At 48.6% G+C, this 25,393-nt stretch overlaps 1 protein-coding gene and 1 pseudogene across 1 annotated transcript; both read left to right on the top strand.

Moving 5' to 3' along the window:
• Positions 1-266: 266 nt before the first annotated feature.
• Positions 267-24,348, top strand: EIF4EBP1 (eukaryotic translation initiation factor 4E binding protein 1). Its single transcript, XM_058720692.1, has 3 exons — positions 267-474; positions 20,826-21,005; positions 23,894-24,348. Exons 1-3 carry the CDS (start codon positions 330-332, stop codon positions 23,923-23,925), a joined length of 357 nt encoding a protein of 118 aa, XP_058576675.1. The 5' UTR covers positions 267-329; the 3' UTR covers positions 23,926-24,348.
• LOC131506738 (small ribosomal subunit protein uS5-like) lies at positions 18,159-20,819 on the top strand (annotated as a pseudogene).
• Positions 24,349-25,393: the final 1,045 nt, after the last annotated feature.

Below are 25,393 nucleotides of genomic sequence, written 5' to 3'. Positions count from 1 at the left end.
CCGGGAGCGAAAGGGGCAGGCCGTAGTGGGGCGGCGCCCGCACCCGCGCCGTAGGCCATGGGGAGGAGGCCTCAAACTTAGGTTGCGGAGGATCGCACGTACGGGCGGCCAAGCCTAGGAGGGTGCGGCTGCGGCTGCGGCGGCTGCGGCGGCGGCTGCTGCGGCGGCGGCTGCGGCGGCGGCTGCTGCGCGGCGGGAACTACAAATCCCAGGTGGCGCGGAGACGCAGAGGCGGAAGGGGTGGGCGTGGGCGTGGGCGGGGCGAGGAGGGACGGGCCAGAGCGGCCGGAGGGCCACGCTCTGGCTGCAGGCACTGCGAGCGGGAGACTATGTCCGGGAGCAGCAGCTGCAGCCAGACCCCAAGCCGGGCCATCCCGGCCACTCGCCGGGTGGACCTCGGCGACGGCGTGCAGCTGCCGCCCGGGGACTACAGCACCACTCCCGGCGGCACCCTCTTCAGCACCACCCCGGGAGGTAGGCGCGGGCTTCGGGTGCTCGCCGCGCGGGAGGAATGACTGGGCAGAGCGGGAGGGGTCGGGAGTGGCCAGTTGGACGGGGCGACCGGGAAGAGGGGCGCGATGACTGGAAAAAAGGGCACCACGGACGCAGCGAGGGTCACGAGCGGATGGCCGCTTCCCATTGCCTGCCCTCTGAGTGCGTCCTCCGAAGCCCCGGCTGCAAACTACCCCAATTCGTTTCCTCCTGGGAGAGACAGCCGAGTCCCCCTACCCAGACGGATACGCACACTTCCAGAACAACCACATGCTGAGGTGTGCTGCCTCTTGTGGGTGTGGGGCGTACTGAGGTAAAATAGCTCCGGCTCAGGGTGGCCTGGGAGCAAGGAGAGGCCTGGCCTGGGGTTTTTAGGGGATGGGATGGGCGTTCTTTTTTTGGGGTAAACGACTCTTGCAGAATCCCTTTTTCCTTCCCGAGGCGCCCCCAGTTTTGCGTTGGGCCTCCGCCTCTGACGAAGGATTTGGGCCGAGGGCTCTCTCCTCCAGCAGCGCCTCACCTGCACCTGTGGCAGGTTGCCCACTTACGCATGTGGGATCTACGCAGAGGGACCTGGGGCCGCGGGCAGGACTGTGCAGAAAAACACGTTCTTCTGTCCAGGGGGAGGGGGAGCCTTGTGACCTCCCTGAATGTATAAGGAAGAGGAAACTGAACTAGCACGGGTTGGGGCCAGCCTTAGGCTGCCCCCGGGAGCCAGGCATTCCTCCCAGCCCGGGAGCCCCGGCGTACAGGCGCTGATGAAACCTGCCCGCGCGTTTGCATGATGAAATCCTCGTGGCTCACCACTTCCCTGCCATCCCCGCGCTGCCCTCAGCCCGCTTTGCTCTTCTCCCCTCCCCTAAGCCCTCCTCCACCGCTCCTGCCCAAACTACCCAAACTACTCGAAAACTACTCGCAGACAGTGGCGCTCCGTTGAGAGGCACGGGTGCAGGTGGAGCCAGGGGAGCAGCAGCGTCGCGGGCCACATCACATGCTTATTTTCTCAGGCTGCGGTCCCGCCATCAGCAAGCACAGCCAGATCCGAGGTCTTGAGCCGTTTGATCCAAAACATACAACGTTAGAACTGTTAGGAATCACAGATGTACTTGTTTCATGAGGCCCCAAACTGGAAAACACATGTCCCTTGTCCGATGTCACACCGTTTTCTCAGATTGAACGAGAAATACTATCCAAGTGTAGAGGGGAAAATGCTCTCTCTTCTATTAAAAATGATCCAAGGAAAAGTTCTCAGTAAGCCTTCTGTCCACCCTTGACTCAAATTCTCTTTCCATGCTATAGTTCTTTTGTAGTCCATTTGGTCTGCTTTCTCTGTGTCATACTGTGTCTGCCAGGATCCTTCCTGACAGTTTTGGGGTTCTTCAAGTGAGGGTGTGCATCTCTGATCTTTTCAGAGTGGGCACTGAGGCAACCCTGAAGGCTCAGAGGTGCCCTTTTCTGCACTCTTTATTGCTGGATGGGGACAAGTCAGATTGGAAGGCACAGCCAAGGGCACTGTTTACAGGGAACTCTGATCTACTTCTCACCTTGGACTGGGAAATGGGTTTTTTGTTTGTTTTTGGTAAACCTCAGCATATCTCCCTGCCTTTGAAGGTCTCTAGTTGGGAGAGAGGGAAAGGGGCTCTGAGATCAGAGTGTAACTCTGTTTCTGAGGCCAACTGGAGGGAAGCTAGCAGTGCCAGGAGCCTAAAGCCAGCTTTCTTGTCCTGGAGTGTCCAGCAGGACAGGCATAACGCACAGGCTGTAACCTGGAAAAACACACCTTGTTTTTGCCAAAGTCAGCCAGTCTGGCCTGCCTCAGTTAGCCAAGGCTTGGAGTCTTCCTCCAAAGCCCGCTTCACCCTACTTCTTTGCCAGGGCAAAGAAGCTTAACCTAAGGAAAGGTCATTTCTGGCACCCTTTTGCTCTAGCCTTGAGTGCTCTTTCTCATTCCTCAATATACATGTGAGTTACCTGGAGACCTCATTTTAATGTTTATTTTTGAGAGAGAGACACAGCGTGAGAGGCAGAGAGGAGTCACAGAATTCGAAGCAGGCTCCAGGCTCTGAGCTGTCAGCACAGAGCCCGACGTGGGGCTTGAACCCACGGACTGTGAGATCATGACCTGAGCTGAAGTCAGACGCCTAACCGACTGAGCCACCCAGGCACTCCACCCAGAGACCTCATTTTAAGTGCAGACTGTTGATTCTGTAGATTCTGCCATTGGGCCTGGGATTCTACACTTCTAACCAGCGCCCAGTGATTGATCTAAGTACTACACTGAGTACTCAGGAATGGGTAGAATGTGACTTCCCTCACCTTTGCAGACCTCAGGGTCTGGCAAAATGCTGCTGCTCTCCAAGTAAACTTCTTTTGAGGTTGGGTTTGGCATCAGCCCTCAAACCAGGCTCTGGAGAGAGTCTGCACAGGTGCCCATGCTAGTTTCTTTGCAGGTGTCAGGCACTCTTGGAGTGTCCACAGGTCACTCTTGCTGGAATGGCTCTGCAGTGTTTGTCCCCAGAGGAACAGGAGCTGTGGTTGATTTGAACCATCTCATTCCTCAGGCTCCAATTTACTTTCCATGGTCATTAACCTTTCACAGGCTAAACCACTGATCTGATTAGAAGTCTGGAGAACTTCAGAGAAATTTTTTGAAAGGAGTGTTGCATATGAATGTTTGAGGCTTAAAAATCACCAGTGACACCATAGCCCCACAGAACCTTTGAATGGTCAGAAACCTTCTTCCACCCCTCTCCCATCAACCTCCATGTTCCCCATTTCATGTTGGATTATTTGACCCCAAAGCCACTAGGGTTGCTTGGCTGGTAATCATACCTAAACCCTGTAACTGGGTAAGGTTAATCAGAGGTAGGCAGGTGGGGCTGCAGGTGTTAATGGCACCCTGATATAGACAAACAAAGTCTATGCCCAGAAAGCTTACCTTGGAGCAGCTCCCAGGTCTTTGGCTATAGGACAGACAGTGCTGGGAAGAGGAGGAGGTGGCCTGGGCACTGAAGCTAGAGCATAGCCAGTGTCCGGAGGCCTCAGTCACACAGTGGGAAATTATGTCTCCTAATTACCCAGGGTCGACAGTAACTCTGATGAGACTAGGGTCTCATTATTCTAGATGGGTTAAAAGAACTTGGACATTAAGGCAGTGAGGGAAATGTAATGGGCCCTCTTCTCCCATTGAGCTGAGCTTCCTATTAAGACATTTAGAACATTCCACACTGTGTCCCTCATCAAAGACTTTGACGGGGAGCCCTGGTGTGGAGCACCCCAGACTCCCTCTGATGCCCACCAGACTCAATGTGTTTAAGGCATTGACCACATCCAGAACCTGGAAAACAATCTGACCTCAAGGGCTTGGCTTGCTACTTAGGAAGATGAAGACACACCTGAAATAGAATTAGGAGCATCAAAGTTGTAGCCGTAGAATGAGGCAATTAAGCAGATACCCCCACCCTTCATAACCAGTAGAACTTGTATGATTCTCATTGTGAGAATTGCCTGCTCCAGGTCAGCAGCCTGCTAAGTCTTACATTCTAGCAATGCACACACAGCTGTGAGATTTTAATTGCCTTCACATTTTGTTGTTGCTTTTGTTTCCAGTATCCTCAAAGGATGGCAGGGCCTTATTTGAAAGAAGAGTTTGATCTTTTACATATTGATTTTTTTTTTTTTTTTTTTTTGAAAGAGCAAAAAAGTCCTCCATTACCAAATTTAGTAAAAGGACAGGCAGGGTGGTACCTTGTCTACTGTTGTCATCACGCAGTGAGGCCTTTTCTGGTGTGGGTCTTTAAAGTTTATTTATTTATTTTTGAGAGAGAGTGCAAGCGGGGGAGGGGCAGAAAAATCTGGAGCACAGAGTCCTATGCGGAGCTTGAACCCATGAACTGTGAGATCATGACCTGAGTCCAAGTCTGACGCTTAACCCACAGCCACCCAGGTGCCCCTCTTGTGTGGGTCTTTATTTGATATCCTTGCAAAAGAGCGGGGAAGGGGCAGCGGGACCGAAAAAAGGATTGCTTCCCAGGGCGCAAGTTTTGAACCAGGAGTGTTCATTTTCACGCCTACGTTTTACGTGTTCACACAAACAAAAAAACCTGTTGCTTTCTGGGCTTAGAGCCACGCCAGTGTTCTTCCTCCGTTATGATTCATGACAAATGAATCACATGTGCTTGTTTACATGTTTGTTCCCTGGGTAGATGGGAAGTTCTTTCCGAGCAGTCTTACTCATCTTTGTATTGCAGTGACAGAGTGCTGAGTTTGGTGTTTAGCAGGTGAAGAGTTGAAAAGAATCCTGGAACGACCGTATTCTCAGGGTAACCTAGTTCCTTTGCCACTGGGCCTGGGTCTGAGCTGGCTTAATGAAGACATCTGAATTTTTCTTTTCTGCTCTTTCAGTTGCAGGGCATAATTGCTTACCTTGGAATGTCCCAGGGGCAAGACTAACTTTCCCTGAACTTTGTCACTTATCCCAGTATTGCTAATACTACTTTTTCCAACTATTGCACAGAAAGTAGAAGGAGGTAGCCTTTATACTGAACGTGTCACTACTGGGGCCAGGGTCTCAGACACTGGGATTGATGCTCCTTATTTACTTGTTTGCACCCAACCTCACTGCTAGGCAGGAGTAAGTCACATCTGCCCAGGTCATTTGGATGCTCCAGGACATGGACAACACAAGGTGTCTTGCAATCCAGTGCCCATGCCCCTGAAAGTTTAAGAGAGTTCAGATACTAGGCCCTGAGTATCACAACACTTAGTAACTTCAACAACAGCAACAGTAAATTCTTTAGGCTGGTTGGGCATTTTCTGATGATCTCCCTGAACTCACTCATCTGGCTGCATACAGTTAGAAGCTAGATTGTCTGGGGCTAGAAGGTCCAAGATGGGCATACCCACATATCTGGGGCATTGCTGGGGACACCTGGAAGGCTGGGAGTTCTCTCTTTCCTCTGTATTCTATTAGTCAAAGCAAGCCACAGGGCTACCCCAGATTCCAGGAGAGGGGAGATACCAGCCTTGGAATGAGAGGAGCCTCCTATAGGGACAGGGATGGGAAGAGTCATGGGGCCACGTTTTCAGGCAGTCTTCCACAAGGGCCAAGCCTCAAAGAGTGGTCCTTCGAGGGAACTTAACTGCCCATCCTGCTGTGTGGCCGCTCAGGGCCAAGGCCAGGTATTAGAAGCAGACCAGAACTGCAAGCCTGTGAATTGACTCTTGGTTTAAGAACTGAAGACACCTTCCTGAAAACACAGAGTTCTCGATCCGATGCCCCATTTTCAAGGCCTTATGTTCAGCTCCACAGAGCAAACTATGCGGGTGGCCATGATGCCAGGCCACTGGGCCATACCTTCCACTGTGTGTCATGCCCCTCCTTGCTAACTGCTACCTAGCCTGCCTCCTCTTTCCTCCTCAAAGCAGCTAGGCTTTGGGAACTCCCTTCAGAGGAGCCCATGCTTGCCCACCCTGCCCAGCACTTCCATCTGAACATCCTTGATTTTCTGGAGTGCTGGCAGTAGGATGGAGTCAAGTTCTGAGGCCAGCGATCCAAAAATGCGTAGGAGTGAGAATCCCGGGAGGTGCAGGTGCAGGTGGGTTCAGAACTCCCCTTGGTTTCCTGGTGACACATACAATGCGGAGGTTAACCAGGTCTTTTGCCTTAGAGAGAGTGCGTGTGTGTAAATCAATTTCTCTCTTCTGGTCTTTGGAATAAAAGGGGAAGGCAGGCCTATCTTAATTTGCTCAAGCGGCCATAACAAAATAGCACAGACTGCGTGGCTTAAACAACAAAAATTTATTTTCTCACAATTCTGGTGGCTGGAAGTCCAAGTCAAAGTGCCAGAAGGGTTGGTTTCTCCTGAAGCCCTTCTTGATGGTTGCAGATGACCGTCCTCTTTGCTGCCACTCTATGTGGTATGTGTGGTATCTCCCTCTCTCTCTTATAAGGACACCAGTATATTGGATCAAGGCCCTACCCTAACAGCCTCATTTTAACTTAATGACCTCTTTAAAAACTTTATCTCCAAATTCAGCTACATTGAGGCTGGGAGTTGGGACTTCAGCATATGAATTTGGATGCGAGGGGTTGGGGGGCAATTCACACAAAAAACAGAGCCCCTCCTCTTTCCAACCACAGCTTTTCTTGCTGTGTAAAGGGAGGCATTTCAGATGGAGGCTTAACCTGCTTGGCCTGGGTGCATTTTGAAATGTTTGGTTGGGGTGGGTGTGAGGGGGGTGAGGGAAGGGGAAGGAGCTTGGCCAGCCCTTAGAATAATTATTCCAGCTATTTTGTTCTGCACATTTCTGTAAAAACTTTGTCCCTCCCACTTAATTTTCAAAAACAAAATTTTTATTTTGGTGTTTATTTTTGAGACAGAGACAGACAGACTGTAAGCAGGGGAGGGGCAGAGAGAGAAGGAGACACAGAATCCAAAGCAGGCTCCAGGCTCTGAGCTGTCAGCAACAGAGACCGATGCGGGGCTTGAACTTACAAACCACAAGAGCATGACCTGAGCTGAAGTCAGACGCTCAACCAACTGAGCTACCCAGGCACCCCTCTCCTGCTTAATTTTCAAATAAAACAGACTCTTCCTCACATGTCAGGGCCTCAAAGGGAGGGACTAGTGAGAGGGCCCTTTGTTACTCACTGATTGCCCTCATTTGGTATTTGAGGATCTTCATGAGATTCCCGGCCCCTAAGAAACTTCCAGACTTTGGTTCTCTTTGCAGAGCTGGTAGGGCCAGAGATGAAGAAAAATCTCAGACCAAGCACACCCTGATTGTCTCCCCAAGATTTTCTCCTTGACAAGGTGACTCTGCTTGCTAAACAGACTGCTCAGCAAGGAAAGCCACCCTGACGCATCGAGCTCCTGCCTGGTGTGTGGCGGGCGGTTGGGAGCCCCCCCCACCCACCCACCCGGTAGACCCCGTGTGTTGGCCTCCAGGTTGACACAGAGCTGCTGGCGAGAGCTGAATGTAAAATTATCTGGAGTATTTTGTTCACAGGCTGCTGGCTTGCATCCGAACGAACGTAGGCATTTGAGCCTCCCCCAAGCATGTTGTGAAACACTCTCCCTTTCCCTGGAATGGGAACAGCAGTTCTAGGAATTCTGTTCTTGTACTCTGGCTCGGCCTCACGTCCCCCCCACCCCCCCTGCCCAAGGGAAGAATGTTTCCATCAGGAGAGGCGCAGGGCAAAGTGAGGAACAAGCAAGGCTCAATTTACAGAAATCCCTGCCAGCCCCATTTTGAAGCTGAGTGTGGCTACTGTAGGAAAATGGAGAAGAGATCAAGGCCAGCCTCTCTCTCAGGGAACATCCTGTTCTGGCCAAACACTCAGAAGAATAGGTAGCAGTCTGGAGACCCCTGGAATGTTCCCAGTTGCCCATGCTGGCTAAGGCACGGTAGCCTGGTCTGCCTTGCTAGTTTTAAACAGAAGTTGGTGTTTAGGACTGGAGGCAGTACAGGTTAGGTCTGCCCCCTGGATCGCCATGGAGGGGACAGCCTTTCTGAGCCTCAGCTTCCTGTCTACCAGTTGAGGATACTGTATCTCCCTTGTGGGGAGTGGGGGATGGGGCACTAAGACCTGGCCTGTCAGGCTATGAGCAGTGATTTAATCTCCACACTACTCCTGTGAGGTGTGGATTTTGTTAGTACCGTCCTCTTAGAGCTGCAGAATTCAGCGGCCCTTGAGAGTTGAGGGGCTGTTACACGGCACACCCAGGTTTGAGCCCAGAACTTGTGCCTCCAAGCCCCGTGCTGTTTGCACCGCACTGAGCACCTGCCAACCAGGAGCTCCTAAAAATAATGGTAGTGTATCAGACCTGGAACAGACCCTAAAGATTACCTACAAAGCCTGGCACATGGTTGGTACTTTAAAAATAGTTTGAATGAGCCTAGTACACTGCCCTTGTTTACAAGTGAGGAAAACAGACCCGAGGGGAATGTCTGCATTGCTTTGTACATTCAAAGAAACTGCTGTCACCACAAAGCATGTCTTGAGAAAAAATACCATTCTTGGATTTGGCGCACATCTGAAGTTTTCAAAGTCCCAAATGACACTGGTTACCAAACGTGCCGAAGCGCATGTTGGTTCTTGAAGCGTGTTTCCGTGGGCCAAAAATAGGATAGAGGGTGCCCTTACCCTACCCCTTTCACCCCCAGTCTCTTTTTCCAGGGTTGCTTACCTCCCCTCTGATTCGTCCCAGCTCTGACCATATAATTGGTCCCTAAATCATGTCATCTGAAGCTGTGCCAGTCATAATAGCTAGGATTTGTTTGCTGTTGTATTCCACACCATAACCCTATGACGTAGGCACCATCATCGTCGTCCCCATTCTACAGAAGAAGAAATGGAGGCACAGAGAGATTGAGTAATAACTTGCCCAGGGTCAGTAGAGTTAGCAAATGGGAGAGCTGGGTTTCTAACCACTGGACTGTATGGGGAGAGGAGCTCGTATTCATCCTGGCGTGTTGTACCCACACCCTCTCTCTACAGGGCAGGTAACTCTTGCAGCCCGCTGGACTTAACATCTTCCCCACATGTGTTTATGTGGTGACGTGTTTAAAAGGCTTTCACTTTGGGGCGCCTGGGTGGCTCAGTTGGTTAAGCGTATGACTTCGGCTCAGGTCATGAGCTCAAGGTCCGTGGGTTCAAGCCTGCTTCAGATGCTGTGTCTCCCTTTCTCTCTGCCCTTCTTCTCTCTCTCAAAAGTAAACAAACATTAAAAATAAATGAATAAAAAGGCTTTCACTTAGAAAATAGACTCAGTTCTTCTCTACAAGTAGTTCAGAACCAAACCTGACTGCTACCCCAGCACCCAGCAGGATCCCAGCTACACAAATGGTTTGAAGCATGGGGGGCGGGGGTCTGCCTCTGTCCTTTTCCTACCCTGCTGGGAGGCAAGTTCTGGATACCCCTGCTCTGTACCTCCAGTTTCTCCAGTCTAGACCACCCTCAGTCCATAGACCCATTCCACTTTGGGAGAGTGCAGAATTGGGGTGACACTGATTTCTCTGGATGCCTCTGACTTTTGGAGGGCTTGCTGTCTCTGTCCACACTGGCACACACAGGGTAGATCTCTCCCCTGTCTCTGATCCCCACATATGCCTCTGCTCTCAGACTTTACCCACTTGACTATAGTTGTTTGTTTACAGATCTTTCCAACTAAATTCCGAGTGAGATCAGGAAATTGTTCTTTACATGCCTAGCACTTGGCATGGTGCTGGTACAAAGGGATTCAAATACATGAGACCAACACACCTGTTTGGGGATGCAGGATCAAGCAAAGATTGATAAATGTGTAGGTGAGGGTTAACACTTGTCCATGGAGGTTAACACTTGTCCCTGGATTGGTCCCTATCCTTGGATACATGTCCTGGGAGTTACAGTCTAGCATGGACAGGGCCTAGCACACAGCCCAGAGAGGTGCTGGAGGGACGGGCTCACCACTCCACTTACCCTGCCCAGCAGAGAGCCCCCTAGGCTTTTTGTGGGGAGTGGAGGGAGTCTACCTAGTTCCAGTCAAGGCCATTTTCACTTGACTTACTAGAAAAGACATTCTGACCCTATATCCTTATTTATTTGTTTGCTTAATGCCCTATGTGTTAGAGTTTTGTATTAAAAAACAAAATATGCTCAGCGTAAAAGATGTTCGTTGTGCCTTGATCCTTATCTCACCCCCAGAAGTGACCAGACACAAAATACATACAGTTCTGTGACTCTTCCACACAATATGTTGCAGACAATGTGCACTTGTTCCAAATAGTAACCACACAGCACCGAATTATAGGTCTGATCCATAATTTAACCTGTCCTTTAATTTAAAAAATAAATCAAAGTTTTATATACATATATATGTGTGTATAATTATATAATTCTATCTTCTTTTGTATGTACTTGATTTTTTTCTGTAATACAAGTATGTGAACATTATTTGTAAATTGTTTATGTAGGTAAGTAGTTAAATCTCAAAATTACTGAAAGCCTCCCAACAAAACAGTAACCCCGTACCTCTCTCCACCCCCATCTCTTTAAAAAAAATTTTTTTTTTACATTTATTTATTTTTGAGAAACAGAGTGAGACAAAGCATGAGTGGGGGATGGACAGAGAGAGAAGGAGACACAGAATCCGAAGCAGGCTCTAGGCTCTAAGCTGTCAGCACAGAGCCCGATGCAGTGCTCAAACCCACGAACCGTGAGATCGTGACCGGAGCTGAAGTCGGACACTTAACCCACTGGGCCACCCAGGCCCACCCCCCCCGCCCCATCTCACTCTTTAGATGCAACTAACATTTTTCAGCCCTTTCTTTGGGGATTTACTTCCATATTTCTGACTTTTTCTTGACTTTTATTGATAGTTGAGGACTTATTGTTTGTACACCGTCATCTCTTCCTTTTTTTTTAATGTTTACTTTTGAGAGAGAGAGAGGGAGAGTGCGACCTGGGGGAGGGGCAGAGAGAGCGGGAGACACAGAATCCGAAGCAGGTTCCAGGCTCTGAACTGTCAGCTCAGAGCCCGACATGGGGCTTGAACTCACAAGCTGTAAGATTGTGACCTGAGTCGAAGTCGGAGGCTTAACTGACTGAGCCACCCAGGTACCCCTCTCATCTCTTCCTATTCCCTAATTTAATTATATCACAAATTAAAAAAAAAAATTTTTATTTTTATTATTTTTATTACCATGGCCCTTGATGAGCCAGGTAGTTAATTATTGTACAACTTAGAAAAATAGAGTTAATAATTGCTTCATTTTAAAATGTAATTCGTTTTCAGGGGCCTGGCTGGCTCTGTTCGTAGAGCATAGGACTTTTGATCTCGGGTGTGAGTTTGAGCTCCACATTGGGTGTAGAGATTACGTTTAAAAAACGTGCTTACACTCACTTTGAGGACCCCAGGTTCAAAAGTAACAGTGTTGGCCCTACTTTGGGGTCTAAGAATAGGCGTGATGGGTGAAGGACCTGGACTGTGGCAAGTAACCTGTTACAGACTTACAAGGTGGCTATTTGAGGCTTCTGGTGAAATCTGCACATCTGTGCTTCATATCTGTTTCCTACCCTCTAACCCACACCTGTGCACTTGTTCTGTGGTTCTGGTGTCTCATAATATTACTGGGTAGCCAGAAACAGGTGCAAATGCGTTGAGGTTTTTGCTGTGTTTAGCATGATCGGCAAATTGTGAAAATGTAGAAACACACAGAAAAGGTCCAGTGGCATAAAATAAATGCAGAGCTGGAAGTGGACTCCCTGGGGCTGCTAGACTTGGTATGTGGGACTGTGAGCCTGTGATGAGCTTCTTGTCCCTGTATAGATGCAGTGTTCTTAGCCTTAGTGGAAAACCTTGGTTTGGTGGTTTCAGCCTAGGGGGGCAAATAGATTGTAAAGGACAAAGCAGTATCTCGGTAGCATAGACCAGTGCTAGCCCTGTCTGTCTATTGAAATAGAGAAATGGGGGCGCCTGGGTGGCGCAGTCGGTTAAGCGTCCGGCTTCAGCCAGGTCACGATCTCGCGGTCCGTGAGTTCGAGCCCCGCGTCAGGCTCTGGGCTGATGGCTCAGAGCCTGGAGCCTGTTTCCGATTCTGTGTCTCCCTCTCTCTGTCCCTCCCCCGTTCATGCTCTGTCTCTCTCTGCCCCAAAAATAAATAAACGTTGAAAAAAAAAAAAAAAAAATTAAAAAAAAAAAAAATAAATAAAAAAAAAAATAAAAAAAAAGAAATAGAGAAATGGACTTAGCTTAGCCACAGAGGTTTAAACTATCTGGTTGCCCCATACATTGACACAACCCGGGGCTCGGATACACAGTTGTATTTAGTGTTTTGTGGTCTGCTAGCCTTTCCAGCCCAGGAGCTTTTGGACAAACCTTTGTCCTTGTGTGAGGTTCGTTGTTGGGATTTTGCGTTTGTTTTTGTGAATATTCCATCCCTGAGCTTTGCAGGTAGACAGATGTGATGCAAAACTCACATTCTGAGGTGTTTCTTGCAGCAGAGTAATTGATTTGCAGGAATAAGTCACGCTTTTCCGCTCAAGGGGGGGGAGGGGTGGTAATCCATGGGATAAGCTAAACTTAAGTTGTTAGAAGAATTTTATTGGAAATTTTAGCTTTGAGCTTTGTTGCTCTAGTTCCTGAAGTAACTTGGAGATGCTCCTCAATTGTCCATCCACTGCTGTGATTCCTTGGGTCCCACCCATTCTTTTACTTTAAGAGAAAACAAGTAGTTGTTGCAGGAGTGTCTGTATTTTACAGCTGCCCTTTATAAGAAGCACTTTTTCCAAATAAAACAATTTTTTAAAAATGTGCTTAGTTAAAGGATGCCTGGGTGGCTCAGTCAGTGGAGCATTTGACTCTTGATTTCGGCTCTGGTCATGCTCTCACAGTTCATGGGTTCCAGTCCCACCTCAGGCTCTGCGCTGACAGTGTAGAGCCCACTTGGGATTGTCTCCCTCTCTCTCTGCCCCTCCCCCACTCACTCTCTGTCTTTCAAAATAAATAAACATTTTTTTAAATTTAAAAAAAAATTTTTTTTAACGTTTTATTTATTTTTGAGACAGTGAGAGACAGAGCATGAACAGGGGAGAGTCAGAGAGAGGGAGACACAGAATCTGAAACAGGCTCCAGGCTCCGAGCCGTCAGCACAGAGCCTGATGCGGGGCTCGAACTCACGGACCGCGAGATCGTGACCTGGGCCGAAGTCGGCCGCTTAACCGACTGAGCCACCCAGGCGCCCCAATAAACATTTTTTTTAAATGTGTTTGGTTTTCATTCAGGTAAGTCTCCCACACCCTCCAGTACCTCTAAAATACTAAACAAAATACAGTTTTACACACAAATTCGACTTGTGGATTTATCAGTACATTCTTTCCTTCTGTCCTCAACTGACAGGGTTTGGTGGCTCTAGAACGGCTCTAGTAGCTGCTGACATGAGATCTCCTGAAGCCCTTCATCTTATTCTAATTTTGTTACAATATTCATCCTGTAGCTTTCTGAAAATGTTTCTCTTATACTTTTACTTGGTTGGTATTTGGCTGGGTATAAAATGAGGCCAAAATGAATTCTCCCTGGAGATTGTGAAGGCATTGACCCACCATCTTCAGGTTTCCAGCCTTGCCATTGAAAACATTTATGCCATTTTTATTCCCAATCCTCGCGTGCACCTGCTGTTTTCTCATCCTTTCTGGAAGATTTTAGGATCTTTTTATCCTCAGTGTTGTGAAATTCTACAGTGAATGTTAAGTTGGTGTTTTTAATTCATTACACAGGATACTCAAGGGGCATTTCAAGACTGATCTCTTTCAATTCGGGAAATTTTTCTTCCCTTTTTGTCTTTTTAGGTAAATTCCTCTTAGCAGTTTGTCTTTTCTCTCTTTCTTAACTTCTTGTTATCTGATGCTGGATTTCTAATTTGGTCTCTTTTTGTCTGTTATTTTTGTCTTTCTGTTCTTTAAAGTCTTTAAAAAGTTAGGGTGCCTGGGTGGCTATGTCGGCTAAGTGTCTGAACTTTGGCTCAGGTCATGACCTAGCAGTTCAAGGATTCGAGTCCCACATCGGGCTCTGTGCTGACAGCTCAGGGCTTGGAGCCTGCTTCAGATTCTGCGTCTCCCTCTCTCTGTCCCTTCCCCGCTTGCACTCTGTCTCTGTGTCTCTCTCTCAAAAGTAAATAAACGTTAAAAAAAAAAATTCTCTCCCTCTATCCCTATCTCCCACTCACTCTCTCTGTATCTCTGTCTCTGTCTCAAATAAATTAAAAATATATATATTCTTAAAAAAAAGGTCTTTAAAAAGTTGAAAAGTTTAAAAAACAGTAAAGTCTGGGGCGCCTGGGTGGCTCAGTTGGTTAAGCGCCTGACTTTGGGTCACATCATGATCTTACATGAATTGTAGCCCCACATCAGCCTCTGCTAATAGTGCGGAACCTGCTTCGGAACCTGTCCCTCGCTCTCTGCCCCTCCCCCACGTCTGCTCTCTCTTTTTCTCTCTTAAGCTTAAACAAACAAACAAACAGTAAAGTACCTTAACTGTTTCCTTCTGTTGGTTTGTTTGGATCTCTCCTTAGATGTAAGCTTTTCTCAGAAATGTATGGAGACATCTGGCTGGTTATATTTAAGAGTTAGGCACTCCAGAGCTGACTGGAAGCCCTTTGTGAGGTCTGGAGGCTGGTGGGTTCAATCTGGTGGCTAGCTGGTATTTTTCATTGGGAATCCCCTTCCCAAAATCAACTTCTTTTTTTTTTTTTTAATATCCTGCATTTTTTTTTACGTTTATTTTTATCTATTTTGAGAGAGAGAGCGCCCACAAGAGCAAGCAGGGGAGGGGCAGAGAGAGAGGGAGACAGAATCCCAAGCAGGCTCCTCACTCTCAGCACAGAGCCCGACATGGGCTTGAACTCTGTGAACCAGAGATCATGACCTAAGCTGAAGTCAAGAGTCAGATGCTTAACTGACTGAACCACCCAGACACCCCCCAAAATCAACTTCTATTGATCTATAAAAAAAACTTTATTTTTGCTGTTTATTCTACAGCAGAGCAGGGAGGGGGTGTGAGGCTCACCATTCAGGAGGTCAACCTAAACTTAATTTCTCTGTCTCCCCTCCCTCCTGGGGTGAGGGACATAGGGGAACTCTCCCCATTCCCATTTTCCATGTTGACTCTAATTCCTGAACCTTCCTGGGGTTCTTCAGAACCCCGCTTCCTGGTGTAATGTCCACCCCTACCTCCCTGCATTAAAATTTTTTTTTTTTTTTAACATTTATTCACTTTTGAGAGACAGAGAGAGGTAGAGCATGAGCAGGGGAGGGGGAGAGAGAGTGAGACACAGAATCAGAAGCAGGCTCCAGGCTCCGAGCTGTTTGTTAGCACAGAGCCTGGTGCGGGGCTCGAACCCAGGAACCTCCCTGCATTTAGATGCCACCCTCATCCTCTCTGTTAGAACTATTCCTCCATTCACTTTCTGTCTCCATGTATTGTGATTTGGGGTAACAGTTTGAGCCCCACTTGCTTCCCACTTGAGTATGGGCTTCTGTTTCTTGTTTTATTTCTCGGTGTTTACGAGACTTTTTTTTTTTTTTTAATTTTTTTTTTTTTAAAGTTTTTTAAATTTATTTTTGAGACAGAGAGAGACAGAGCATGAACGGGGGAGGGGCAGAGAGAGAGGGAGACACAGAATCCGAGACAGGCTCCAGGCTCTGAGCCATCAGCCCAGAGCCTGACGCAGGGCTCGAACTCACGGACCGCGAGATCGTGACCTGGCTGAAGTCGGACGCTTAACCGACTGAGCCACCCAGGCGCCCCAAGACTTTTGAGAGAAGCATCAGGGAAAAAAGTGTCTTGGCTTTGCCATCTTAGAGCTGCCTGGATCCTCAAAAGCTCTTCATGATCTTGTTTGTAGAAACCTAATGGAGTTGGATCATGTTCCCTAATATAGAGAGAAAAGGTAGGCCCTCGGCTGAAAGGGATTACATGGAGACCACGGGTGTGATACCCACATACCCCAGAAGACCACACCTGACCGACACCCAAGGAGCTGCCTACTGCTCAGCGCTTTGTAGGGACCTTGGCATCCCCCCCCGCCCCCCCCCACCCGGTTTCCATTTCCTGTTCCTGTATGCAGGCCAAGTCCCCAGCTCCTGGAGACTGCGTTTCAGCCAAGGGTACCTATTTTTGACGATATGAGACTGTGTTTTGCTGTTTGCCTCATCTGTGGGAGACATAGGGAGTTTCCAGAAGATCACTGTTGCCATGTATTGGTCGATCCCATGAAGGGACAGGGGGAAAAAAGGGTTAAAAAGCTAAAACTGCCTCCACAGGAAACATTTCCACTACATTGATCTCCAGCTCACATTCCTCACTGACCCCAGATGAGTCAGTGGGGGTTAGTGTTTCCCTCCTAGGCTTGACACCTTGCCAGCTGACTTTCTGAACACCACTGTTCCTGCCCCCCGCGTGGCCTCCCTCCCCAGCTGAAATACTCCCACAATGGGCATCTTGGGAACCACCTCTGCTGGCATTTGGTTTCTGGATTTTATTAGCGCAAATGAGGATTCCTATTTTTAAACAAGTGCCCTACCTAGGTGGAGGGCAAGGGGCACAGAAGTTCTTTCTTTTTCTCCTTTAAGTATAATTAATGACTTAAAAATCGCCCGGTATAGACCCCCAAAGAACTGAAAGCAGGCTCTCGAAGAGATAGTTACACACCCAGGTTTACAGCAGTATTATTCACACTAGCCAAAAGATGGAGGGTGAATAAACAAAATGTGGCATATCCACACAATGGAATATCATTCAGCCTTAAAAAGGAAGGAAATTCTGAGACATGGCCAACAATGTAGATGAACCTAGAGGACATCATGCGAAATGAAATAAGCCAGTCACAGAAAGACAAATACTGTATAATTCCACTTATACGAGGTACCTGGAGCAGCCCAATTCATAGATACAGAAAATAAAACGGTGCTTTCCAAGGCTTAGCGGGGAGGGAAATGGGAGTTGCTATTTCATGAGTGTAGAGTTTCAGTTTCGCAAGATGAAAAGCATCTTGGAGATTGGTTGCAGAACACCATGAAGGTACTGAACACTGCTGAACTGTATACTTAGGAATGTTTAAGATGGTGAATTGTATGTTATTTGTATTATACCACAATTACAGAAAAATTTCTGGGGGCTAGTGGCCTTTAAAGAGCTTCTCCAGGAGTGCTGACCCCCCTCTTTTGTTTTTTGAGACCCTTGGATCTCCAGCTCTTAGGTTCCACTCAGATGGGGTCAGTTCCCTATTCTGTGGTAAACAAACCAACAAAGAAGCAAAGCTGGAGGGAGGCCAGGACAGGGGAGACTCTTGCCGAGCCTTCAAGATTAAGAAACAGAGAAGAGTGGTCCCTCTCTGAAGCCAAGGCATTTACCCTCAAGGAGAAGGCACTGTTGTTCTCCATTTGTAGCCCACTGGGCTCACAGCCCTTCATGTTACAGACGAGGAGACTGAGGTTCAAACGGGGGAGGAACAGAGGTCTGTGTGCACAGGGTCACACTACTGGCCAGTGGCCGAGCCTAAAATGCAGCCTGGGTTCTGTGTTCTTTGCTTTACACTGTCAGCACGGAGCCTGCTTGGAATTCTCTCTCTCTCTGTCTCTCTCTCTGTCTCTCTCTGCCCCTCCCTTGCTTGCACTCCCTCTCTCATTCTCTCTCTCTCTCTCTCTCAAACTTAAAAAAAAAAAAAAAAAAGAAATGTGAACTGTGAACTTTAGCCCACATAGTGATGATGAACAAGACTCAACTTCAGCATCATTGCCTCTCAGCCAAGGAGAGCAAGGCCTGGGTAACTTAGGGCCAGAGTCAGACTAGGACATCCTGCATGAGTAGGCCAAGTGCACGTTTTGGTGTCTCTGACCATTTTTCTGCTCTTTAGCATCCTAGCCCTCAGCAGAAGGACCCCGACCCCACACAAGCCTACTCAGAGCCCAGAGATGCGAATGAATTCCTCTCTAGGATGCCACTCACAGAGAGCCAGTGCTCAACATCTGAGACGGGAGTCCCTGCTGTTGGGACAGCACACTGTCATAGCCTTTAAGTGAAGGAAATACTTGAGGGCTATTGATAAGGAGGGGCATTCCTGAAGTCTAAACCATAGCTTCTAGCTGCTTCTTCAGGAAAATACCAAATGGCGGATGACCTTGGTGCTGTGGAAATGGGAGGCCAAGGAGGCTTCCACAGAGTCTTAGGCAGTGGCATCTGTGGCCAGGTTGGGGCCGTGGAGCTCCAGGAGGCAAGGCCAAGGACAAGGAGTGGGTCTGCATCACCAAGCTGGGCCGCCTAGTCAAGGACATGAAGATCAAGTTCCTGGAGATCTGTCTCTTCTCCCTGCTCATCAAGGAATCTGAAATCATTGACTTTTCTTGGGGGCATCCCCCAAAGATGAGGTTTTGAAGATTATGCCGTGTAAAAGCAGACCCGTGCTGCCAGTGGACCAGGTTCGAGGCATTTGTTGCCATCAGAGATTACAATTGACACGCTGGTGTGGATGTTAAGTGCTCCAAGGAGGTAGGCACTGCCGTCCAAGGGGCCATCATCCTTGCCAAGCTTTCCATCATCCTGGTGCAGCAAGGCTGCTGAGTGGGGGGGAGACAAGATCAGCAAGCCTTATATTGTCCCATGCAAGGTGACTGGGTGCTGTGGCTGTGCTGGTGCGCCTCATCCCTGCCCCCATGGGCTGCACTGCCACCCTGGGCAACTTCACCGTGGCTACTTTTGATGCCATTTCCAAGGTCTACAGCTGTCTCACCCCTGGCCTCTAGAAAAAGATGGTGTTCACCAAGTCTCCCTATCAGGAATTTACTGGCCATCTTATAAAGACCCACACCAGAGTGTCTGTGCAGAAGACCCAGGCTCCAGCTATGGTCACCACATGGTTTTATACAAGAAAAGTAAAAGGAATTAAAGCTTGTTAAAAAAAAAAAAAAAATCAGCAACACCTGGGTGGCTCAGTTGGCGAAGCATCCAACTCCTGACCTCGGCTCAGGTCATGATCTCACGCTTCATGAATTCGAGCCCCACATTGAGTCCTGCGCTGACAGTGCCGAGCCTGCTCGGGATTCTCGCTCTCCTTCTCTCCCTGCCCCTCCCCTGCTTGCAGTCTCTCTCACCCAGAATAAATAAATAAATATTTAAAAAAATATTTTAAAAGATCATAGCTTCTAAACTCCGGGCACTTATTCCCTCTGCGGTTTGCATTACAGTTGCAGCTTGCATTCTATATTAAGTATTTCTCCTTATATCTCGTACCGTTTTAACTTAGTTTTTGTTACTTTATTTAATTACGTGCATTATTTATAACATACATACTACTATATTAAATTATATCCTGTTATGTATTGAAAGGAAACTTGATATTACGACCATATATGGAAAACCTGATCCACTTACCATAAATAGAAGGTAACTATAAAAAGAAATATGACACCAAGAGAGTTTTAAATTCTATCTGGATTCCACTGCCTGCTGAAGGCTTTGAGCCTGAGACCTGCTCTTTGTTGAAAAGGAAGAATCAGGAGCGTGAGCGAGGTGTTTAAGATAAGTTACTAGTACCACATTGGTGCTTTAGAGGTAATCCTGATTAAATAAGAACCCAACATGAATCACCTCTCATTAGTCACTGTTCTTTGATGAAATCAGCTGATTCTCCCACCAGAATCCCGGGTCCTGGACTTTAGAAAATTCTCCTTTTTAAGGTATCACTCAGGCAGCCATCCTCACAGGATGGCAGGATGGGATGGGTCCAGGGTGTGGGTGAAGGACCAACTCCCTCAGAGTTGGTCCTCGCCCTGGGGTGATCCTTGGGAAAGGAGAGGGAAGAGGGAGTGGGTAGAACACAGACCATGTGCGAGCCCTGAGGTGCAATGACATGTCAGAGCAGGTGTCACAAGGGGACACGCATAGCAGGAGAGCCTTTGGTGGGAAAGGTGGAGCCCATGTGGCACTCCTGTCCACAAAGCCCAGGAAGGGAAGTGTTCTCATTTTTACTAGTCTGGGGGAGTCACTTAATTTTCTGTTGGCTCATCTGTAAAACGGAGTTAAAGGTTCTGGATATCCCTGGGGCACCTGGGTGGCTCAGTCGGTTGGGCATCCGACTTTGGCCCCGGTCATGATCTCACAGTTCGTGGGTTCAAGCCCCCTGAGTAATAACACTAAGCACTGGTTAGGTATTCGAGCCCCACATGGGCTTTAAGGAGAGAGCCCTGGATGTGCTGATCCGAGGGGAGGAAGCATGGCATGGTGGCCTTGCCAGGCCCCTCTTCCATCAATGTGCCCCACATGATGGCGTTGGTGGTTCTGAGGCAGCAGAGTAGGGCTGCAGCCAGACACCTGAATCTGCATCACTCCTCTTTTCCTTTTTTCTTTCCAAATGTTTATTTTTGAGAGAGAGTGCTAGCGGGGGAGGGGCAGAGAGAGAGGGAGACAGAGGATCTAAAGAGGGCTCTGTGCTGACGGCAGAAAGCCTGACACAGGGCTCGAACTCAAGAACTGTGAGATCATGACCTGAGCCGAAGTCGGACACTCGACTGACTGAGCCACCCAGGTGCCTTCCCTTTTTGTTTCTTTTCTTTTCTTTTTTTTTTTTTTTTAAAGTAAACTCTACCCCAAAGGTGGGGCTCAAACTCATGATCCTAAGATCAAGAGTCTCATGCTCTACCAACTGACCCAACCAGGTGCCCCAGTCTCACTCCTCCTTGATCTGGCTTTTGCAGAAAAACTTGCTGCCTCTGCTGCAGCCATGCCTCAAAGATGTGGAAAACGCACAAGCAGGAGGTTTGAGATGGCTTTTCCAATGTCCCTGCCTCCTCCCAGGTACCAGGATCATCTATGACCGGAAGTTCCTGATGGAATGTCGGAACTCGCCTGTGACCAAAACACCTCCACGAGACCTGCCCACCATTCCCGGGGTCACCAGCCCTACCAGTGATGAGCCCCCCACAGACACCAGACAGAACCACCTGCGCAACAGCCCAGAAGAGAAGCCGGCAGGTGGTGAGTGGCCGGGCTTGGCCAGGCTCTCCCTCGGGAAGGGAACATATGCAACCCGTGGATCCCCTTCAGAGAGGAAATTTCAGGGGGGGGATTGATGGTGGCTGCCCCACCCTCTGTGGAGCAGCTTAGAGTGCAGAGGTGGCGTTGGGGGACAGTATTGTCACCAGTGCCAACTTTCCACGTGCAAGGGGCCCAAGAACTCCAGGAGAGGTGACTTGGCCCCATCAGGTAGTCTAATTAGTGGAGAGCTTGTTTGAAATGAGGGGGACTCCACACAGCAGCTTTCATAAATAAGTATAACCCTTTGTATCATTGTATTAAAGCATTTCTACTTGTCTTCCTCATGTGGGCCACACCCACAATGTGCATGTGCAGGAGAGGACTTCTCAAAGATACGGTGTACTTGCCCTCTAGGAAATCACATGTCTGCAGGATCAGAAAGGCATCCAGGATGGCTTCTGTCAGGGTATTGGTCCACTAGTGGATTCTTGATGAAGACAGGTAGAAACCGTGCAAGCGGTTATTTCTGCAGGTTTGACACTGGGCAGCTAGGTCCTTCCTGGTATCTCTCCCCACCTTCCCCCTAAGTAATCAGAGCAGCCACCCTGGTAGAGGGCCGTGTGAATGCACTCTTTGTGGTATAATGACTAGCTAGCCAGAGCGTCTGAGTGCTCCCATTGTGGGAGAACACAGTGTAAGCACTTGCAGATGACCTGAGTCAGATTGGAACCCTCTGACCCTTCCCCCGGAAGGCAGTGCACCAAGCCCAGACAGGAAGCAACTGGGACCTCAGGCTGGGCTGGCCCTGCTGACAGCAGCAGAGCCCGTGTACCCACGGCCTGCAGGATGTGATTCATAGTTACCCAGCGAACCCCACAGCCATGACAGGCAACCCTTGCCTTGCCTTTCTTTTCAGACTTGGACAAGAGCGGGAGGGAGGCAGAGCTGGGCACACACAGAGCCGAATGAAGGACGGCACCAGGCAGTGTGGCTCCCTGCCTTTCATTAGAGGATGCAGAGAAAGATGGATAGATTCATGTGGTCAGTAAGGTGGTGCTTCCCAGCCACTCACTTTTGCCTCAAACCAAAAACCGGAAGTTGAGGATGAAGGTGGTCACACCTGACATTGCTGAGCCAGCACTGCCTGAAGGCTATCCCTAACCCCTCCCAGTTTCTGGAGCAGTGATCCCCATAGCAAATGCAATGGTGGCCCAGAGGTGCCCCAGGCTGACAACCCTTAACCCACAATAATGGCCTAAGAGTTCCATTGTGACGGGGTGGTAGGGATGGACATAGTTTTTCATTTTGCTGAACAGGCTATTAGCCAAAGCTCCTAGCTTTGGACCATATATTTGTGTAAATATAACCAGAAGAAGTGGCCAGTTTCCCCGTGGGGGCCAGAGCCGGCATCTCATTATATAGAACCAGAGAGCAGCCTTACCCAGGAGATCATGAATGAGGCAGCTCCATTTCAGAAAACAACTTCCTGCAGCATGAGTTACTTGGAGATTTTTGTGGAAAGAGTTAGGGTGAGGGCAGTGAGTAGCTGAACTACCAAAATAACTCCTTTACTGCAGAGTCAGGCTATTCTGCGGGCAATTGGACATATGCCTAGTAGGTTGTATTACCATTTTCTAAACCACAGCTGACACAGTTGCTCAAAAAAGTTTTATGTTTAAGGAATATTTTTCTGTGAGGTTGTGTTTTTGTTTTAATTTTTTTTTAAGTTTATTTGTATATTTTGAGAGAGAGAGAGAGAGAGAGCGAGCGAGCACGACTGGAGAAAGGGCAGAGAGAGGAGAAGAGAATTCCAAGCAGTCTCTGCACTGTCCGTGCAGAGCCTGACACGGGGCTCGAACTCATGAACTGTGAGATCGTGACCTGAGCTGAGATCAAGAGTCAGACACTTAACGAACTGAGCCACCCAGGTGCCTGTGAGGTTGTATTTATGTCAAATCCAAGTAACCATTCACTTTTATTAAAAACAATAAAAATTGGCTCAATTGGTTAAGTGTCTGACTTCGGCTTGGGTCATGATCTCGTGGGTTTGTGAGTTTGAGCCCTGTATCGGGCTCTCTGTTCTCAGTGTAGAGCCCACTTTGGATCCTCTGACTCCCTCTTTTTCTGCCCCTCCCCTGCTCATGCTTTCTCTCTCAAAAACAAATAATACATTTTAAAAAATAAAAATCAGTGGTGGCTGGGTGGCTCAGTTGGGTTAAGCGTCCAACTCTTGATTTTGGCTCAAGTAATGATCTCACGGTTGTGAGATCAAGCCCCAAGTCAGGTTCTGCACTGGGCCTGGGGGCCTGCCTAAGATTCTCTCTCCCCCTTGCCCTCTGCCCCTCCCCCGTTTTCACATGCATGCTGTCTCCAAAAAATACAATTTTTACTTTATGTTTTTTAAATATTTTTGAGAGAGAGAACGTGAGTGCATAAGTCGGGGAAGGGCAGAAAGAGAGAGGGACAGAGGATCTAAAGCGGGCTCTGCACTGACAACGGAGAGTCCTATGTGGAACTCGAATTTGCGAACCATGAGATCATGACCTGAGCCACAGTCGAACACTCAACTGACTGAGCCACCCAGGTGCCCCCAAAATAAAATATTTTTAAAAAACAATAAAAATTGTATGCAATTCAGGACTGCCACTTCTTCTGTGGGGATACCTGGTCTCCCTTCTTCCTTTGGGACTAGGGAAGAGAGCACAGCTGGACAGGGAAACTTCAGGCCTGTTTCTAGGAATTCCTAGTGGAGTTCTGCCCTCCCTCCATTCTCCTAGTCTTGTAGGAACAACAAAATGAAAAATAATAAACCATCTCACTGGCTTCTAAAATGTGAGCCCTACCATTCACCCATTGCTTACCTGGCCATCTGTCCCTTCTCTCCCCAGGTGAAGAGTCACAGTTTGAGATGGACATTTAAAGGACCAGCCATTGGATTGAGTGATGCCTCTGGGCCCCTCTGGCCCTTCTTGGGAAGAGTAACACCAGCCAGATCTTTTGCAAGTTCTAATCCTGGGCAGGTGTTGAGCTTGGGGCCGGCCATCCCGGCCCTCTGCTCCCTTACTCAGGGCACCTGCTCCCCCTTCCTCTTCGTGAACACCAGCAGATACCTCCATGTGCCTCCATTCATGCACCCTAAGGGGAGTGACTCTCAGGAGCACACCCTGCAGCCCAGGGCCAGGAACTGGACATGGAGGAGCCCTTCTGAATGATTGTCCGGCTCTTCCAGCCCCATCCTCTGGGGGCACACCCACCCCTTCCTTAGGTCGGTGTTGTGGGAAAACTGCCCTCCCCTCCTTCCCTAAGAGAGGAAATAAAAGCCACCTTCGCCCTAGGGCCAAGAGTTGGCCCCTGTCTGAGCTCTTTTCAACTCCATGTGGATAACTAATCCCAACTACAGTTTGCATGGTGCCTCTAAGCACTTTCCTATACTTTTCCCATTGCTTCTCACACTGAACCTGTAAGGTAAGTAGGCTAAGTGTTCTCCTCATTGTACAGCTCAGAGAAGTTAAAATCACATACCAGTAAATGACGGATGGCACTGGCTTTGAGCTGTGCTGCTCTCCATCTCTTGTTGTTCAGTGCTGGGTGTGATTTCTTTTCTGGGCTTTGTCCCCCAAGCCCGTCAAGTGACCCGGTCACCTTCATTCTGTCGCCCGTTCCCTGCAAGAGTCAAAGGGGAAGAACCTGAACCTTGGCTGATACAGGCATGCAACCCTCATATTTGTCCAGTGATCCCTTCATGTGAGCTGTCATGGGAGGGCACACACATGAGACAGGTGCTCTGTTTTGAGGATTTCACTGACACACAAAATTCGTCCCTAGGGAAAGGGAGTATAAAAGAGACTGTATAGGATTGGTTATCAGGGAGTGGTCCGTGCAAGTAAATGCTTCATGGAGGTGATGCTACAGCTGGGTCCTTAGAAAGAGTGGGCTGGGGAGAGGCAGGGGCCCAGAATTGCCAGGGTCAAGTGATCTTGGGGAACCAGGACATACGAGGACGTGACATCAAGTTGCCCACTTTAGCCAGAGCAGGTAATTTGTGTGGGTGGGGACGGCTTGTATAAATGGCCATAAAAGGGCCAGATATCTCAGGGCCTTAAATGCCAGGCAGAGGTCTTGTGGAGAAGCATCAGGTGTTTCTCATTATAGGATATGCTGGCCATGGGTGGCCTTTGGCAAGAGGCAGTGGTTGACTTGGACCTTACAGTTCTGGACTCATAACACTTGTCAATCTACCATTTGGGAGCAGCAGGCCTTAGTGGTCAAGTCCTTTGCCTGACCTTTTCTACAGCCAAGTTGGAGTCCCCTCCCCCCACAAGGACTGTGAAGGCAGCTGGAATCGGTGTGCCTGGTGAGGGTGTGTGGAAGGGCCCAGCCATAGCGGC

This window comes from Neofelis nebulosa, chromosome 3 (genome assembly GCF_028018385.1).
Source record: "Neofelis nebulosa isolate mNeoNeb1 chromosome 3, mNeoNeb1.pri, whole genome shotgun sequence".
NCBI classification, from domain to species: domain Eukaryota; kingdom Metazoa; phylum Chordata; class Mammalia; order Carnivora; family Felidae; genus Neofelis; species Neofelis nebulosa.
This window is presented reverse-complemented; position numbering and strand designations above follow the sequence as displayed.